This window comes from Pinus tabuliformis, chromosome 1_1, assembly GCF_031772625.1.
Source record: "Pinus tabuliformis cultivar Carrire ecotype Pingquan chromosome 1_1, CPIR1, whole genome shotgun sequence".
NCBI lineage: Eukaryota > Viridiplantae > Streptophyta > Pinopsida > Pinales > Pinaceae > Pinus > Pinus tabuliformis.
In genome coordinates this window covers 986,022,985-986,043,131 of record NC_142297.1, presented here as the reverse complement: position 1 = coordinate 986,043,131, position 20,147 = coordinate 986,022,985, and the positions used below count along the sequence as shown (strand labels likewise).

General features: G+C 36.7%; 2 protein-coding genes across 2 annotated transcripts in view; both read left to right on the top strand.

The window, feature by feature from the left end:
• The window catches only part of LOC149217832 (NAC domain-containing protein 22-like), a 198,308-nt gene that overhangs the window by 103,393 nt on the left and 74,768 nt on the right, over positions 1-20,147 (top strand). The gene's annotated exons all lie outside the window — the stretch shown is intronic.
• On the top strand, positions 3,100-4,597 carry LOC149217834 (NAC domain-containing protein 22-like). Its single transcript, XM_089391432.1, has 3 exons — positions 3,100-3,308; positions 3,395-3,657; positions 3,903-4,597. Exons 1-3 carry the CDS (start codon positions 3,107-3,109, stop codon positions 4,350-4,352), a joined length of 915 nt encoding a protein of 304 aa, XP_089247558.1. The 5' UTR covers positions 3,100-3,106; the 3' UTR covers positions 4,353-4,597.

Sequence of the window (20,147 nt, the reverse complement as noted above, 5' to 3'; positions counted from 1 at the left end):
GTGATATTTTATTCTTAAGCTTTATAGGAGAACCATCCAAAAATAAAATCCCTGAAAATAACTCTTACTTAGGTAAGTTACCTCTCATAGTAATTTGAGAAAGTATTTGCATAAACAATGGGTAGAAATAAGATCTAAATAAATATAATTATTAGGAGTTACTTCCCACTTTAAATTTTTTTTTTTTTTTGCATAAACAATGGGTAGGAATAAGATGTAAATAAATATACTTATCAGAATTTTCCCACCTATTATTTATACTTACCTCAAAACTTATGTAATCGTAAAATAAGTCCTTGTTTCTAAGTAAGGAGTTAACTAATCCATTTCATATCTCAATTTATGAAATGTAGATTATATTTTTTTTATGGACTATTAATTTAGGATTGACTAATGTAGATTATTATTTTTAAACAATTTTTCCCACAACATTATTTCCAACTTGAGTGGAAGGGGCTAACCTGCATTCCAACATTTGCTTCTTTTTTTTTAATTTATTTATAATACGAAATGTATATTATGAATTATTTTAGTAAGAATGTTAGTAGTTTTTTAATAGAGTAAAAAACAACATCTTTCGTATACCGACCTATATAACACGGACATTTTTTTTTTCTATATATATTTTTCACACAATTAAAAAATGTTTGCATACTTTATATGGGTTGTAGATCACAACACAATTAGTTATAACTTTTTATTAATTTTTCATTGAGTTGACATATAGAAATTTACAAGCATTTTCACCACTACAACAGTAAAACATTCTAAACTACAACACCCTTGGTAATAAGGTCAAAAGTATCACATCACATCACAAATTCTAAAGATTAATAAACACAAATTTTAGATATTTGTGTAGTGATTTTTTATTCTTAAGCATTATAGAAGAAGCATCCAAAAATTAAATCCTTGAAAATAATTGGTAATCACTTAAGTTACTTCCCACCATAATTTAAGAAAGTATTTGCATAAACAATGGGTAGAAATCAGATCTAAATAATTTGCATAAACAATGAGTAGAAATAAGAACAAAATAAATATACTTATGAGGAGTTTTTCCGCTTTAATTTAGATTTTCCTCAAAAATTATGTAAGTGTAAAATAACTACTTGTTACTAAGTAAGTAATCAATTTATCCATTTCACATCTTAGTTTATTAGTTGTGTCAAAACAAGGCTACAGGATTCTCTTTACCTATTTATTACTATTAATTTAGCATTGACCAATATAGATTATAATTTTGTATGCAGTTTTTGCCAAGCATAATTTCCACTTAAATCTATTAATTTTGTATTAACCAATATAGATTATAATCTTGTATGCAATTTTTGCCACAACATAATTTCAAACTTGAGTAGAAAGGACTATTTTTCCTTACATTTATTTCTCTTTTTTTAATTTATTTATATTATTTATATTACGAAATGTATATTATGATCTATTTTTAAAAAAAAATGTTGATAATTTTTTAATAAAATAAAATAATCTCTCCCACACTGAACTATGTAATACAGAAATAATTTTCTTTTTTTTTTAAATGATTAGAAAATATTTACATAATTTATATAGATTTTACAACACTTCAACACAATTACTTATAACATTTTATTATTTTATAATTATTTAGGCATGTAAATATTTACACACATTCACAACAGTAAGATACCAACACATTCTAAACTATAGCGCGCTAACACACTAAACATATATTGGTAATCCCAGGTCAAAAGTATGGCATCAAAATATTTCATCATCAGAAAGATTAGAATCAATATTTCATCATCACTTTCGTGGAAATTTGAAACCACGACCTTTTCTCCCATTAATAATTGAGCTTTGGGATTTTAACGATTTAGAATGGACGCAAATGCTAGAATTTACAATACAAACAATGTAGAGGTCAGATTAATCGTATCAGTCACCGTTTCCACCAAAACAGGCGCGTTTCTGTTAAACTTAGTGTATCAACCCCACAAATACTAGATTTATTTCCAAGTTTCGTTAACAGAGACACTTCCAAGGTACATACATGGCTATGTTTTTCCCTGTAGCAGAGTGGATATATATCCGCGAAAACAATGATGAATAATAATTGTTATTATAACAATGCTTCCCCATCAAATCCAAAGATGTGAAGCAATTTCAAATGTAAGGCCTTCGTTGTTTCCTCAAAACGAAACACAGCATTAACTTCGTCAGAATTTCATCGAATTTCGAAAGAAAGTCTTCGTTGTCCTTCGAAACGAAATACAGCACGAAAGTCTTCTTTGTCCTACGAAATGAAATAGAGCAAGAAAGTCTTCGAAACGAAATACAGTATTAACTTCATCAGAAATTTAATCGAAAAGAACATTCATTGTCACTGCGCACAGAAAGCGAGTAAAAAACGAGTTTGGAGGACACGTTTGAAAAGGGCATGGTCTGACTGGCCACAATTTAGACTGATGGTAATTTTATTATTTGAATTTGGCAAAAATTTCAAGAAATTTGATTGTAGAAATGTTTAAATCACTTTTTAATGAGAGAAATAGATTCAGCATTAAGGTGTTTTTAGATGGTGATTTTATCATTTTAATTTATTAATAATTTCAGGAAATTATTTTTATTGATGTTGACTTTATGATTTTATTATTTAAATTTGACAAAAATTTCAGTGTAGAAATGTTTAAATCATTTTTTAATGATAGAAATAAATTCAGCATTAAAGTTTCAACGGATGTGATTTTATCATTTAAACATTTTTTTAATATAGAAATGGCTTCAGCATTAAGGTATCCAGATTTTGACAACTGTAATCTAAATTTTCAAATATTTCCGCTAGATTTTCTGAGGATGATACTGGATCTTTTATGGTTTTCCACTGAAATTCTAACCTGTTTAAACTACCCGTTTGAAAAGTGCTTTTGAATGTTGATAAATAGAGTTCGACCTTTAATCGTCGACCATTTTCTCGTCGTCTTCCTATTTCTTCGAGGCTAAGAAACGTCGGATACCTTGAAGTCCAAGAAATTCGGTAAGTTGTCTAGCGGGATCACCGTCGTTAACATATATATTTACGTGTGGCTGGGTAAGGGAATTCATGGTAGCGATTTCAGGAAAAAAAATGGACATGCTGGAAGAAATATACGACGATGGGGACGTGCAGCGACAGTTAATGGACGTTCCAGGCTTCAGATTCTATCCCACAGAAGAGGAATTGCTTCGCTTTTATCTGAAGAAAAGAGTCCAATGCGACCATCCTCTCGAAATCGATATGATTATACCAACCTTGGACTTGTATCAATATGACCCCTGGCAGCTACCACGTATACTTCACACCCTCGTCTTCCCCTGTTTCAAATTAGGAAAAAAAAAGGCACGAATATTAACAGGCGCTCTCTTACTTTTGCAGGTCTGCCTCATGTTGGTGACAGACAGTCGTTCTTTTTCGTTCCAAGAGTTCACGGGAAGTCATCCGCTCGGCTTAACAGATTGACGTTGTCAGGCTTCTGGAAGTCCACCGGTACAGATAGAGCAATTCGCAACGAGCTGCTCCACTGTATCGGGATAAAGAAAACTCTGGTGTTTTATAAAGGAAAAGCCCTCGGCGCGCAGAAGACGGAGTGGATCATGAACGAGTATCGGTTACCAGATTTCAGCTCTTCCAAAAGCAAGGTACTTTTTTCATGTTTTTTCAGTCTTATGCTTGCTATGTCACCCTATCGATTAAAATATAAATAAAATGAACATGTGAACCTCCTTTATGTTTTATTCTATTACTATCTGTTAATAAACCCAGGCTCAGTATCGACTTTTGACGGTTGCTTTGAGAGAAGTGAGGTGCTCTATCAAGGTGGGGAGTATCTCGCTTCTCTTATCTCGTGGAAAGTCACTGATGGAATGTAAGCTGGCATGTGCAGAAGCACATGGATATCGTGTTATGCCGGATATACAGAAAGACTGCTTCCCAGAAATCGATGGAACAACCTGCAAAGCCTAATCACGTTGAGAAAGAAGATCCAGCTTTTTCAGGTAAGGATAAATATGAAGAAAACCTGTCTAAACCATTCAGTCTTAACGGCATCTATCAATTACAAAATCCGACAGGAGAAACCGGAGCTTCTTCATTGCATTCTCGGAATCAAGAGACAGTATGTTCTTCATATCTAAGTAAAGCGAACAATGAAGATAGTTTGTTTGAGTGCCTTGAACCGATCATGTTCTGTGAGGTGACTAAAGCCTGTAAGCAACAGCAATTAGAGTTACCCACGTTGCCTCTGGATTGGTTGTTTAACCATGAGGCTATGCCAAGTCCATGGGCAGACAATATAAATGCATGGACACCTGATGGTCTTCTGTCTACCCCATAGACATTACAAATTCCATTAGTTTAGATATCGTTACACTTTTTTCTGATGGTGCGATTACTGTAAAGGTGCGGTTGATTTCTCATTTTTCCCGCGGTCTCACTTTACAACTCTACATGTCTTTTCCTCCAAAATATCAATGGTACAACTGGTTATATTTTTTTATTTCAAAAGCATAATCTCGATTACTGAGCATATTATACCAACGATGAGTAATGAGTAGTCTAAAATTATTGAATCTGGTTTTACTGGGTCTATGAACACTTTGCTAGGATTTCACATTTACGCAGTGTGAAGTGGACATGTATCTATTTTACGAACATAACAGACCTTTTGTCAAAGAACATATTGTTCAATCTTATCGGATGTAATAATGCAATAGTATTATAAAAATACTATATCTTCGCAAATCCAAGTCTTTGAAAAAAAATTGATTTGGAAATCTGATTATGTCAGAGCGTTCTGTGGATTCTGATGATGATTCACATACATTTGTATAATTTGCATAATGATATTGATGTATAGTCTATTGTTAAAATGTAAAATGGTAACACTATTTGGAAAAGTAAAGGAAACTTTTTTATTATTCCAAAATCATCTTAGTTCTATTCTAACATTTTGAAGTATTATTAATATTTTGCAGAATGTTACTGTTATAAATATTTTTAAATTTAAATTTTGAAGATAGTGGGGAGTTTATAAATGTTTTTATTTCGGTTTAAAAATATGTCGGTATATTAATTTGAGATGATATTTAACTTTTTATTTTTTTATTTTATTGTTTTTTTATATTATTAATTTTAGCCGGATGAATTTTAATAATTTATGGTTAAATGATGTTATTTTTTGTTTTTTGTTTTTAGGGTTTAGTTTAGTCAATAATTAGTGAAAAGGAAAAGTCTTTTTAATTAATTTTAAGAAGTTTCCCATCTTCTATGTTGTTTAACTTCTTCTTATACTTTACATGCATGTTCATAAGTATGTTGTCAACTGAAAAAATGTAATTCTATGAGGAAGATAGATAGAATAGGTGTATTTCCAGCAAATTTGAGATTATAAGTTATAAATCTGTGATAGTTATAAATTTGTGATGAATCTATTGTATCTTTCTCCATTGTTTGGTTAAGCTTGTGATATATACATATTTAGAGATATTCATATGAAGGAAATTCTTTCAAGTTTTTATTTAGTATAGAAAAGTATCATAGGTGATCTTCTTGGATTTAATTATCATGGCATTCCTTTTGCCATTATTAACAATCATACCTTTGCACGATCCTTATTTGTTTGCCAAGATTTTAAGGAAACCTCGTGAAAGAAACAATTCTCATGAAGAGAACAAAAGAAGAGTAATGAATATGAGATCAGGCCAATACAATCTTATTCTTCTAAACACTCTTAAAAGTTGTCAATTTATATGTCAAGAAAGGAAGGGGACAAGGGACATTTAGATATTCCAATAAATTTGTTCAATGCTCTTATACCTAGAAATAACATTTTCATACAAGCTTTTCATAGCTTGAACTTTTATCTCTTCCAATATCTTCTAAATTTTTTGTAACACCCCAAGTCCTTAGTCCTCAAGAATATTGTAATTGTAATTGTAATTAATTATGTTAATAATACTTATAAGAATATGTAAAAGTAAGATGGTTAAAAATTGAATAATTATAATTATTCTTTAATAATAAATGAGGAGGTAAATCCTTATACCCGCCATGAGAAACCATGACGGGGATGGAAATAAATAAAAAAGGACTTTGTTGAACCAATCATCGAGAATAATTGATTAGCTGAGCCAAATATTCATAATATTAGCTTTCTCTAGGAAAATAGCTAATGGCTCCTAATGGCAAGGATGGGATAGGGACTTTCATATTTATGGAAGTGGTTTGGTTTTACCATATTTTATCATGCAAAGTATGAGCATAATATAAACCAAAAACTCCTCATCATAGTCTGATGAGTAGTTCTTACCTGCAATGGATCAAGAATGAAAATCCTTGAAAGGGAAAAGCAAGGAATGGATACCAAAACTCATGGGAGGGAAAGATAGAAAGAAAAAAACATCTGCAAAAAAGAGAAAGAAAGATGTGTGCATCCATGAGAATGAGTATGGTATAAGAGGCTCTCATGGGGAAACAAAAAGTGAGAGATAGAAAGAAAAAACATTTGTAAAAAAGAGAAAGAAAGATGTGTGCATCCATGAGAGTGAGTATAGTATAAGAGGCTCTCATGGGCATGATGATTTTGTGATAATGAATCAACTATAATCCACCTAATTGGGTGACAAAATCTAACATTATAGTCGTTAACGTGAGGTAGAAAGCCACAAATTGAGCATGGAAATGTTTGATGTAAGAAAAAAAGTGAAAAGGAAGGGAAAATGCTAAGGTATTGTTGGGTTGGCACAGGATTTCCTCTATGACATGGAAGCTTGTTTATGCAACATTGCTAATAATAATAAGCATTGGATCAGTATCTTGAAGCATTGTATATTTATTTATATATGGATGGAGGATAATGGCTTCCATCTATATGCCCCTAATGACTTAAGAGAAAATTTCGTTCTAGGTGATTACTATGAAAAAAAAATGAGAAAACCCCATAATACTTTGAACTTCATGGTTCTTATTGGGGGCTACTGGTTATAAAGGATAGATTAGATACTTGAGCCTATGGTGGGATAGAACATGGCTCAATCATCTCATTGCAAGAAGCATTGATCATGAAGTGATAAGTTTCCATGTGGACTTTTAATATATAATGTAAAACATATTAAATGTAATAAAAATTATCTTGATAAATTGTGTATATTTATGGACTTTTCTACTAAATAAACATTCCAGTCGTTATGATGGTTGATCATGGTATGAAGTATTAAATATGGCTATGACGATTGTGTGATATTCTTATTGCTATCTATGGATATTAATGTGTTCTTATGATGTGTTTTCATGATTTTGAGCACGGAAGTAAGAGATATTTAGTCATGGATATCTTTAATGTTTATGTTTGTATATGGATTTATCAATTAAGATGTTATGGTAAATAAGACATGGGATGTTTATGTTATATGGATTTATCAATTAAAATATTACGGAAAATAAGACAACCGCTAAACATCTTGGAAAGCTATGATAACTGGTTGGTTGTGCTAGACTTTCAGTGACTCTCAACCAAGGGAGATTGGTTTTGTAAGGACCTGTGGTCCTTGGCACGCCCGCCGGATAAAGTGCGATCGCGGGTGGATAGCGTGCGCGCGGTTGGAGTAAACGAAGTGCGACTGCGGTGGAAGTGCGAGCTCAACTTGGAGATATATGAGGAGGGCGAGCTGAACTTATATGCGTAGGAGCATGGTGTAAACCTTATGAAGGCCGACCCTTACTTGAAGGCAAGCCGACGATGTGTTTGTGAAGAAGTAGGGGCTCGTAGTGCGTGGAGGACGAGTCGGCCGGGTGAGCCAACTCGCCCTGCCACACGTATATACATTGGAAGTGCGTGGAGGCATTTCCACAATCGATAATCGCTTGAACATCTTCGCTCAAGGAGTAAAGGCGCAGGTCTAAAGTGCACAAAGCTAAGGAGAAGACGCGCAGGCTGGGATGCACCCATTCCTGGGCTAGATGCATGAAGGAGGACGCATTTGACTCGGTTATGGGTGAAGGGTGCCGGCAGGAGCGTCCGACGGTTGGGTAAGGGCGTGCACGGGTGTGTAGTGCCCGGGTTTATGTGATGGAGTGCCCAACGGTGAAACATTGGTGGGCGCCCGGTTTGTGCAACGACTTGGCATGGGTTCTTGGGTGACTCGGATGAGCACCTGCCCGTCGTGCAAGTATGCACAATGTGACTTTTGGTGAAGTGTTGTGATTGTGAACGGAGGTGTGTCTCGGGCAGAGGCGCCTGTGTGTAGCGACTTGGAGGTGCGCCCAAGTTGGGAAAACAACAGGACTATACGATGAGGTGAACGAAGGGTTGGTGAGTCGTGCGGCGACCGTGCAGAGGCGCCGACGAGCTGGGCAACCGAGTTTGCCGAAGATTGTAAAATTGGCTAAGTGTAAATTTGGGGTTTCCCAATATTTAACTTGTACTTTGTAAAAGTGAAGATTGTATAATATATTGATTCGGGCAGACTCATATTGCAGGGAGTTGCCCCTCCCTTTATAATGTTGTGCATTTCTCTTGTATAATGTTGTTTATGTGAATGTTATGGGCTTTCACTTGTATAAAGGAACACATTAATAATACTTGGTAACAGAAATAAGACTAAGTATGGAATGTTAGGCGTAGTCTACAATCATAAGTATTGGTGAAAAGAAAATGATTGGTAGTGCCACACCTCGCTATAAGCGGTGGAAAGACTACTGCAGGTGTAGGGGCATGACAATTGGTATCAGAGCTGGTCCAAGTTTTACAGGAAACTTGGTGAGCTGAATCAAGGAGCTGATTCTACGAAGACCGAAGACTTGACAGGGAGCTCAAGTTTTGCAGGTGATAGGTGGAATATCAGGGTGATTCAGGTGAATGGTGAAATAGGTTTAGTAGAGGTGAAGCTTAGTCCTTGGACCAAGCTGAACGACAAGACATGGCAGGTTTGGAAGAATGCGAAGGGAAGCTCTTGTTTACCTTATACAGGTTGAAGCGGTTGAAAGAAGAGAATCCCCGGATTCAAAAGGAACTTGAAGTCTTGGAAAAAAATGTTGAAGACGAACTTCTTCAACATGGTTGGACGATGGGGCAGGATGAAGTTGCAGATTGTGCTAACCAGGAAGAGGAAGCTGTGATGATTGAGGATGTTGCAGATGTGACAACGATGGGGGATGAACTTGAGATTGATCAAGTTGGACCAGGATCGTGCAGTTTACAGACATGGATGGATGAGGATACTCACATGGAGGAGCCTCATGATCATGATGATGAACTAAGTATTGATACTTGTGTTTCACTTGAGCATTTGGTAGATGGACCGTATGCAGGGAAGGGCGAAGTCAGTTTGCCGATGCAAGGGAGCATCTTACCATAGATGTCTATGATGAGACCTTGTATGGAGAAGCAAGGATTTTTTATTGTTGTAGGACTTGTTGGGGTTGTTTGTGACCTTATGGTAGAAGGTACAAAGGCCCGTGACAAGGGAGGAACATGATGATCATTGTGGAGGAATGGGTCATGCTTTAGCCACATGGAGAATTGGCTAAGTGCCCAGCATGACTCATGGATAGATTGGAGGGCACACACTTGGATATGATGATGCTTGGGTGGACTTCTCATGGCCGAGACCAAGAGCAAGTCTTGGTGGAACCTTTAGTGGGGGAGCTATGATGGAAGGGACTCGTGATGATGATGATATGGTTGGGTGACCAAGTTCACTAAACCGAAGATTGCAAACTTGGATAGGGATGACCAATTGTTGTGATGGGTCTATATAGATGGACTACATGGGAAACTTAGTCATGGACATCAGGTTGGAGACATGGAGCATGGCAGTCTTATGGAGGGACATTATGCAGGAGCACTTATAGAGGTGTCACTTATGGGCATCCAATGAGGAGTGCCAGGGCAGGGATGTTGTGCAGGTGGATTTGTTGATGTGACATGGAGACTTATTACTTGTGAGCCGATGGAGAGGTTGTGCACTTATGTACAACAAGGCCATGGACTTGGATGGAGTTGTGAGCAAACTATGGAGCATTCCTACTACGTGGAGAGCTGAGGCATCTTGCAGAGACCTTTGGGCCGAGACTTGTATGCTTGCTGAGATGTGGGATGGAGATGACTCATGGAGCTCATGACGACATGAGGTTGTGACTTTTATGGACTTCATATATGGTGGACTTAGAGGATCTGATGCATTAAGGAGCTGAGGTCAGGGACTTTGATGCAGGATGGGGTGCATACTTTCAAGTACATGTACGAGAATGGCTTGAAAGAGTAACTTGATGTGGAAGATCAATACGAGACATTTTGGAGTGATGGAGTTACGACGATGATGACGCCTTGGTGGCAACACTTGGGCATGGGTTGAGACGAGACTTAACCACTTTGACACATGGGGCTAATTGATCTATGATCATGGGCAGCACATGGATAGATGAGATAGGTGTATACTTGTTTCTATGGCAGACTTGAGGGATGGCACATTACAGATATGATGGAGGTTGCTTCATGGACCTGGATGTGGCACATTGAGAGTCGGATTGATGAGATGGTCTTTTCATATTAAGGAGGCACACACATATGGATGATGATGTTGGGGTAGATGTGGCTGATTGCATGTAGCACATTAGGGCCAGACATCATGGACAACATGTTGCAGATGAGATGAGGACTACTTCATGGACCTAAGAATGGCTTATACTTGTATGGAGATGGATTCTTGATCGAGTTGAGGATGTGACGGGATGTTCTGAGAAACGACTGATGGTGGCATGAGGATGTGCATTCTCATGGTTTGAGCGTGACAGTTTGACTGATCACCCGACTAGTTCAAACATGGGGTCCGAAAGTGTACAGAAATGTGTTAGCATTTGTTGGAGTATCATGGTAGTAGATCACATGAGGACAACACATGATGAGGTTGACACGAGAGGTTGCAGGAAGCATGTAGCTTGAGATGGAGGGGCCAGCCTTCCACGATGGAGAGCAGCATGTGGAGATCGTGACAGGGTGGTCGATGGTCATGGATTGATATGATTTCCGATGTATGACATACCGATGAGGTGTATACCTTGGTATGGTGATCTTGGTGACAGATGGTTGCCGAGACGAGATATGATGGAGACGATGGTTCTACATATGTTGCAGAGATGGTTGCAGTATGTGGAGGAGTTGACATCATGGATAAGACAGTTGTTGATGATCTTGGTGGATGGCTACTAGGATGGTATGTTATCGAGGACGAAAATGACTTTAGGTGGAGGAGGATGTAAGGACCTGCGGTCCTTGGCATGCCCGCCAGATGAAGTGTGACCACGGGTGGACAGCGTGCGCGCGATTGGAGTAAACGAAGTGCAACTGCGGTGGAAGTGTGAGCTCAACTTGGAGATATGAGGAGGGTGAGCTGAACTTATACACATAGGAGCATGGTGTAAACCTTATGAAGGTCGACCCTTACTTGAAGGCAAGCCGACGATGCGTTTGTGAAGAAGTAGGGGCTCGTAGTGCGTGGAGGACGAGTCGGCCGGGTGAGCCAACTCGCCCTGCCACACGTATATACATTGGAAGTGCATGGAGGCATTTCCACAATCGACAATCGCTTGAACATCTTCGCTCAAGGAGTAAAGGCGCAGGTCTAAAGTGCGCAAAGCTAAGGAGAAGAGGCGCAGGTTGGGATGCGCCCATTCTTGGGCTAGCCGCACGAAGGAGGACGCGTTTGACTCGGTTGTGGGTGAAGGGTGCGGGCAGGAGTGCCCGGCGGTTGGGTAAGGGTGTGCACGGGTGTGTGGCGCCCAGGTTTATGCGACGGAGTGCCCAACAGTGAAACGTTGGTGGGCGCCTAGTTTGTGCAATGACTTGGCACGGGTTCTTGGGTGACTTGGATGAGCGCCCACCCGTCGTGCAAGTATGCACGGTGTGACGAGATTGTGAACGGAAGTGTGTCTCGGGCAGAGGCACCCGTGTGTGGCGACTTGGAGGCGCGCCCGAGTTGGGCAAACAACACGATCGTGCGACGAGGTGAACAAAGGGTTGGTGAGTCGTGCGGAGGCACTGAAGAGCTGGGCAACCGAGTTTGCCGAAGATTGTAAAATTGGCTAAGTGTAAATTTGGGGTTTCCCAAGATTTAACTTGTACTTTGTAAAAGTGAAGATTGTATAATATATGGATTCGGGTAGACTCATGTCACAGGGAGTTGCCCCTCCCTTTATACTGTTGTGCATTTCTCTTGTATAATGTTGTTTATGTGAATGTTATGGGCTTTCACTTGTATAAAAGAACACATTAATAATACTTGGTAACGGAAATAAGACTAAGTATGGAATGTTAAGCGTAGTCTACAATCGTAAGTATTGGTGAAAAGAAAACGATTGGTAGTACCGCACCTCACTATAAGCGGTTGAAAGACTACCGCAGGTGTAAAGGTGTGACAAGTTTGCTCTAGATAGGCCAAGTGAGTTCCAAGTCTAATGTCATGATGATAAGGTCTTATTGATTACATGGAATTAGACGGTATAGTGGAGACTCAAAAGTAGGAGTCTTCATAGAACATCTAATATCAATGGTTATAGGATTCATTGAATAACTCTTGATCTAGTTAGAATTTGGCTAAAAGTTTTTATGTAGGCTTGTGTGGACTTCATTGTCTAGTTTAGGATTTGAAATTTGAAAAGCTATGTTGTAACTTTTTCTGCTACTAATTAGTTGTAAGATTCCCTTTTTAGGATGGGAATGTTTGAAGGCTTCAATTAGAGAAAAACTTTGAATAACCCCTTTGAATCCTTAAAGAAAAGCCTAGCCAATGGCTATGGAATAAAGGATTTTGAGTGATTTTGTTGGATGGTAAAGATCTCTATGTCATCATGATTCTTATTTGTAATTTAGTTCCTATATAATTGCCTTTCAATACTCACTAGAGGCTAAGAAATTCTCTCTAAAAGCTTTCTTTTCCTTGGAGAACTTGAGGATTTAACTTGAAATTTTAGGGATTAGAGCTTTCCATTCAAACCCTTGGTCACTTGGGCTTGGGCCTTGTGAAATTTCAGGTCACAGTGGATGTGGCCTTGTGATTTTTTATTTATTTTTAAATCAACGGATTAAATAAGGGCTTAAGAGAATATGCTTCGTCTGATAAGGACAACCACGATTCACAAACTGGTAAATTTATACATTCTGATAATTAGCAACTTGTCCTATGCAATTACAATTTCCAGGCCCCATTGGAATGGTTGCCTTTCGTGTCATTTCAGTTCATAACTCCGTCTTTCCGTTGGCATTCTATTGCTCTACCTACATCGCTATAGGCAAATGCAGGTCCGAATCCATCACGAGTTTATCTGTTTCGAGATGGCCGAAAATAAATATAAAATAAGATATTGGAAATAGACATATTTTATAAATACTTATAAAAAAAGTTTAAAATGAGAAATTTATTTTTATTCAATTATATATAATTATTTTAAATATTATTTCAAAAATAAATATGGAAAAACCATTAGTTTAAAATTATAAAATTTAATTTTCTTTTTATTTTAATTAAAAAACCATTAAAAAATTAATGTTGTACACTACATTATAATATATAGCTTTTGATGCATGAAATTTATTTGAATGTTTGAATCGTAAAAAGATGGTAATCCTACAATTAACCACTGGGAAATTTTCACATACTAATTTATGAAATTGGTATTGCCTGTGGTAATGCCAACTAAAGGTAGTTCAATGTTGTTGTCAATTAGAAAGTAGTTATTATGATGGACGTGAAGTCTTCTCTTTGACAGTATTTTGGAAAACTAATTTGAGTAGCTTTTTGAGATAGGAATTATATTATTGAAAAAAAATAAAAATAAAATCAGAGAATCATCTATTCAATCAACTTACAAATTAAATTAACTTTGTCTCTCAATCATTATATTATATTAGACCCCAATCAAGCTTCACCTTTTGGCATAAGCAAAGTAAAGCTTCAATTAATTAATTCAAGAAATATAATATTAATATATAAATTACAAGACTATGTTTAGGATGTGAGCTATGTATAGTTAGATGAACAATAAGATGTTCAATTTGATTGTATAAAAATAAATTAAAAATTTGTCAAATAATATTAAATTTTAATGCCTAAAGTTAAATTATAGAAACTTTGTAATTTTTTTTAGTCAAACTCAAATTAATGTGGGTTTGATCAAAAACTCAATGCAATATCTAGAGCAAAGATAATAAGGTATATTTGTTGTATTTGTTACACAACAATGTGAATATTTATGTATTACTGGTTATGTAATATTTTTTAAATTTTAATTAGTTTATATTTATTTTGAGTTTAGATGATTTTTGAATTTTATTTAGTTTATATTTATTTTGAGTTTAGATTTGATTAAATTGGAAATGAAATTTTGGAAAAGTGTTGTACTTGAAAGAATTTGAAATCCAGGTAATGATGCTTATTTTTTTTTTTTACATGCCATGCATTAATTACTTGTTGAAGAAGAAAGGAATTATATCCTGCTATTAGGCCAGCCCACAATTATATTCAGAAGTGTTTACCTTGTTGGTACCATGCCAAATAACAACTACCCTTAGTAAGAATACTTACACTAAAGTCATTACAACAATATTCAACATTTTGCTCAACAACTCTAAATAAGGCCAAGTGAGAAAATTGTCATATAAATATATAAAACAAACATGATAACTAAATTTGAGAGATAACTAGATTTGAGAGAGACCTATATATATATATATATGACAAACATGATAACTAGATTTGAGAGAGACCTATGGAAAATATATATATTATTTCAACTACATTGACTGTATATTTATATTAAAAAATACAAATTATACGAATATCTACACCCTACAAATAAATGTACAAATTATAACTTTTTCTTATGAAGTTGATACTAGCACAACCATGTTAGTAAATGTGGTTAGTATACTCTAATTGACATCATTGTCATAAGCAAATTAAATTATAAAAAGTAAAAAACGATAGATATAACCGTATATCAACCACATTATTATATTATAGTCATCATAATCTAATAAAAATAAACAACTTTTTAATTGCTAAATTAGTAACTAAAATATTTTTTTTTTTTAAGATTCCGGTCAAATTAGACATTGTCCCCAAAATTATGAATCGCTTCATTTTGTTGGTTAGATTTCTGTCAAATTAGACAATGCTGCCAGAATTATGAATCACTTCTTTTGCTCCAAAAAAAAACACCTGAAAACATTTAAAAAAAAAACTCCAAAATTCTGACAGAAAACACTACAAAATATAGTTTACGTTAATAAATTCCGGACAAAAATATAATAAAAAAGACTTGTGCTATCCCTGCAGTCTCCACTCTCCGTATCCACAACTCTCCGTATCCAGAGGAAGACTGGATTTTAAGCCTACCTTTAAATTCAGATTTCATTCTAAGGATAATGAATAATAGATTTCATGATAGGTTTATTCCATTGAAAATTAATTGAAGCTTTCTGTTAAAAGAGGAGAATGGGTAAGAAAAACAATGTTCGATGGCATGTGCGTTTTATGGATTTAGTTGCCGAATTCCTGTCCAGAGGCCATGGAAATACTCCCTAGTTTCTACTCTGGAAGAGGAGAAGGCACTACGGATTTTGTTGTCAAATCCCCGGGCTATGTTTGTGCCTTAACATGTTCCCATGTTCCGTTTCTTTGTAAGGGTCAGTCTTACTGTTTCTGGAAGGTTATACTTTGTTTTTAGCCACTGGATACCCCCCTTGACCGGACCCTCCTCCCCTCGAACCCCTGCGGATTGACAACATTAGGAGAATTCGATATAGTTAGCTGGATAAAAGACTGTAGTAAGGGATAAACAAAAGGAGACACTTTTGGTGGGCCATCAATCAACTTTGGATTGGAAGGCTGTGGTTGTGTGAAGAGACACAGGTTTTGTTAAGTACATTGAAAAGAGAGACACTGGCAGAAGGTTCATGGTTTCGATTTTCTGGCGGAGTAGTCTACCTAGGCGGAGGAATGGCCCGTTTCGTCACCGGCTAGAAAATCGTCCGGCTCAGGCCACCGGCAATCCCTCCGCCCTCTGCCACCCTCCCCTAGCTCCGCCACCCTCCTTCTCCGCCACCCTCCCCTGGAATTTCTGATTTTATCCTGACATTCCCTGACAAAATCACCAATCGCAGCTGGAGGACCTGACATCCCCTGACAGATCGGGGACGAGCTGGAATTGCAGCCGCGGAAAGTTATTGACGGTTCCAATTCAAATTGAGAAAATGGTCACCCGCGGGCTGCTCTCCAATTCGACTCGGCACCTCCATTCCTCCGCTCTGCAATTCCACTCTGCAGCTCGCCACCCAGGTACTCTTCGGTGAAAATGTTAGCATCCTCTGCTAAAACAATGGCGTGCTGAGCATGAGGCAATGAACTAATGAAGGATTCAGATTAAACTATTTTTGTAAGAATGAACACAAAGATCTTTGTACAAGACATAGAACAAAGGTCAGATATTATTACTTGAGTACACATAGAATTGTATCTCATAAATAGGCCATAGGCAGAAAATAGAGAAATGCATTAACCTTACAGCCACAGACTCAAATTAGTAATGTCGCAAATCCAAAGGAGTAGTTAATGAACATCCCCTGCCTCTCTAGCTACAGAGAGAACTTGGCTAACATTCTGAAAGAACCATCGGCAATGAGCTAATGAAGGATTCAGATTAAACTATTTTTGTAAGAATGAACTAAATGATTCAGATTAAACTATTTTTGTAAGACTGGAAGATGCCTTTTTTTAAACAGTGGACCCAGAAAATTGCCCTATCCCATGTAATTGTAGTGGCTATGGGTGGGTCGCTGGTACTAAGCCATCTCAAAATACTTTAATTTTGGCCAACAATGATCACAAGGATATGGACAGTACACAAACAAATATAATTAACATTATTCAACAAGATGAACCAAACCCAAACGCCTGAAGTCTAAACAATAGCCACAACCAGCAAATCCTATGCAAGGGAGGAGCATGCCCACCGGATTTGAACCTGGATCTTCATCACAACAACTGCTCCATTCGAGCACTAAACTACAGCCCGATGGACTATAATTCAGGTTCAACTATTGCATTAGCTTTCCCTGTTTAATTTTGCTTATACTATAGCATTTGTTGTTATAAGCAATATTGAATAATGTGTATGAGGCTTATTGTTTATCTGGCTAAGATATTCTAAGTTTGTACTACCAGGGATAACCTTGGTAAGTGCACTTATTACCAAAATAAGAGAGTCATGCTTCCTAATTGTCTGGGGCAATTCTGTCACAAAGCCCGCAGAGATTTCTTCCATTTACATTCTTCCATTTCAAATTAGCCTCTGGTGAGACCTTTTTGTAAGTTCTAGATATGATTGTTTGTTTGATAGTGGGTTGTCCTATTTGTATCCCAATGATCACTTTTATATCAACCCTATCTAGTAGAGGATGGACCTTGCATGCAGAGATATAAATCAATCTGGATATGATCAACCCATCCTTATTCTTCATCAACAAATTTCCAGAAGTTAAAACGTAAACATTGGGGGAACTCAAGGTTTCCTTATTTTGGTTTGTTACCAAACACAAGGGGAAATTTCTTATGATTTATGAGTTGATTGTATAGCCGCATTGGCTCTTTTCTTATACTTGGCATTATATCTTCCTGCCATTAAATTAGGTATTAGGAATAAGCTTGATGTTTGCAAGCATTAGGTTTCATTTATGCTACATTCCTTGTGGCATCCTGGCTTGTGCCTTATCTTCAGAGGCTCTTGAGAATGAGAAGCTAGATATGAGGTTTCTTAAGTATTTTGGTAATAAATTTGAATTGGATTTTGTACTTGGGGTGACAGGAAATGTGAATGATTGGACCCATCATGTCACCTATTCTAGCCTTTTTCCTTTGTAGGTACATCATGCATATCAACAACCATTAGAGATTCTGGAGTTTTCTTGCACCCTATGAGAGTGTACAGTCCCCATACGAAGCCTAGTTGTTATCACCTGAAAATGAATGTTTCATTATGCATTTTCAGAGGCATCCTTTTCTCAGTAATTCAATTATAAGAATGTGAATCCATTGGCATGAGCGTTGTCTTGAAGGCCATTTACCTTGTCTCTCTTTGCCCGAGGACTACCTTGTTCATCTAGCTTGACTAGATGAAGGTACAAATCATGGATATGATATTTCCATTTCGTTTCTGCTACTGATATTTCCAGGGAAGGAAGTGGTGGGTTATTGAATTGCATAAGCCATGATGTTCATGCTTCCTTGGCAGCTGGACAATTGATTTAATATAACACAACATATTTTTGTAGCATTGGGTGTATGTATATACACAATATGCATGCACACACATACACAGCCCTTTCCTAGTTTCCTGAAACTTTGAAAGTGGCATTTCCAATACACATTTTCAAAAACCGTACCCATTTTTCTATTTCAGGTAACTTATCACTATAGCATATGAATTTTAAATGCTCTTCTAAAGAGTAATCAAGCACCTATTCTTGGCTATCTACTTTGGGTGATACCTAATACTCAATCTGGTAGTAATGTTTTGAATTTCTCTCAGCTATTTCATATTCTCGCCACACAGTTTTCATGGGGTATCCATGCCATGGAATGATTTCCTTCAACTGATGCAGGTTTTCTATAGGACAATGATACGGGATGTGATTGATTATCATCAACAGTGACATAAATGGAGTCCTTTTTATTATATCAGTAATATGTCCTCCCATGATTGCCTCTGGTATAGGTAAGGAATGCAGTAGGCCAGAGGTTATCAAGTCTCTCTCTTTTTTGTTTTTTCTTAAATAATTGTTTTTTGAAACAAACCATTAATATCTTTACTGAATCTTTTCCTAGATGAAAATATTGAGTCAGCGTTAGGTTAGCCTTGAACAAACCCATATGTCCATCTGCTACTTATGAACTTAAATTCAAATCCTATTACCCCATCAACTCTGTAACTCTATTGTACCAATAGATGATATTTTCCATCATTTTCCAATGAGATATGCTAGCTGCATTAATGAGCTCAATAATCCATGCATTTGTTGTAGGCACATGTTGTACACATTGTTGGAAAACTTCAAATTTTGTTAGTGATGTGTCTACCACTAAACTATGCTTTCCCATGAAGGAAATTTCAAACTATTATATGCTTGCACTTGTCTGACCTATTTCTGATGTACAGGGGACTGATACTAATGTTTCAAGAGATATTGGACACAGATATCATCTCCATATGTATCAAGCATTATTAATAGCCAGAATTTCGTATTGTGGATCCCTGCCATCCCCCCGAATGCTCTCTTTTATTGCATGGAGTATAGAAGTTAAAAAGGTTTTGTAATAAAAAGGGCCACTTCTTTGCCTTGAGAACAATTTCAACTTGAACTCTAGCTTGTTGCTTTTTCTCTATTTATCTATTTTCCTTTTTTGAAAATGCTGCATATAGTATACAAAAAGTTAGATACATATACGTCGAGATCATTACATCTAAGGGCCAAAGAGCAGCCAAACAAGAGTCCCCTGTGCCTACATAAGCAAAGAGTGCTACCATATTTGTTGTGTCCATGATTTGAAGATTGTTTACATCATCTCGAAACATGGCAATCCCAGTGGAAAGTTGGATAGCTGAGTTTGATCTAAATAGAACAACTTCTTTGAAAGTGAATGATGTGCGTAGCTCATGAAAAATTGATTAACTGTGTCATTTATGCCTGTTAGATGGATTTGATCCGAGATAGGCTATCTTGCCTGATCAATCATCCATTTGTTTCCAAATACATCACCTTTCCAATGTAGAGGGAGAACACATTTGCTTTCTTGCTTCCAAGAGTTGGTAACTTTTCTTCCCCCCCTTGAATTTTCCTCAGAAGGTCTTGGTTTCTTGGAATTTAATCATTGCAGGATAAGCAAACACTGGGTATGGGAAGAAGGCACTTGGTTATTTTGTCCGAATGTTGAGGGCAGGGATGAGGCCGGACCAAAGCAACTTTCACTAGTGCTCTTGGTGTTTGTGTTGGTATTGAAGATTTCATTACCTTTTCTTTGTTCTAACACATCTCTTTTGCCATGGGTAGTGGAATGTGAGTGTAATGATTGCCTGCTAT

What these genes read in the sequence shown, in the direction of transcription:
- LOC149217834 (XM_089391432.1), top strand. Translation starts at nt 3,107, where the DNA reads ATGGACATGCTGGAAGAAATATACGACGATGGGGACGTGCAGCGACAG. An exon ending in TGACCCCTGGCAGCTACCAC is followed by an intron (nt 3,309 to 3,394) that starts GTATACTTCACA and finishes TTACTTTTGCAG; the next exon opens with GTCTGCCTCATGTTGGTGAC. An exon ending in TCAGCTCTTCCAAAAGCAAG is followed by an intron (nt 3,658 to 3,902) that starts GTACTTTTTTCA and finishes TGGCATGTGCAG; the next exon opens with AAGCACATGGATATCGTGTT.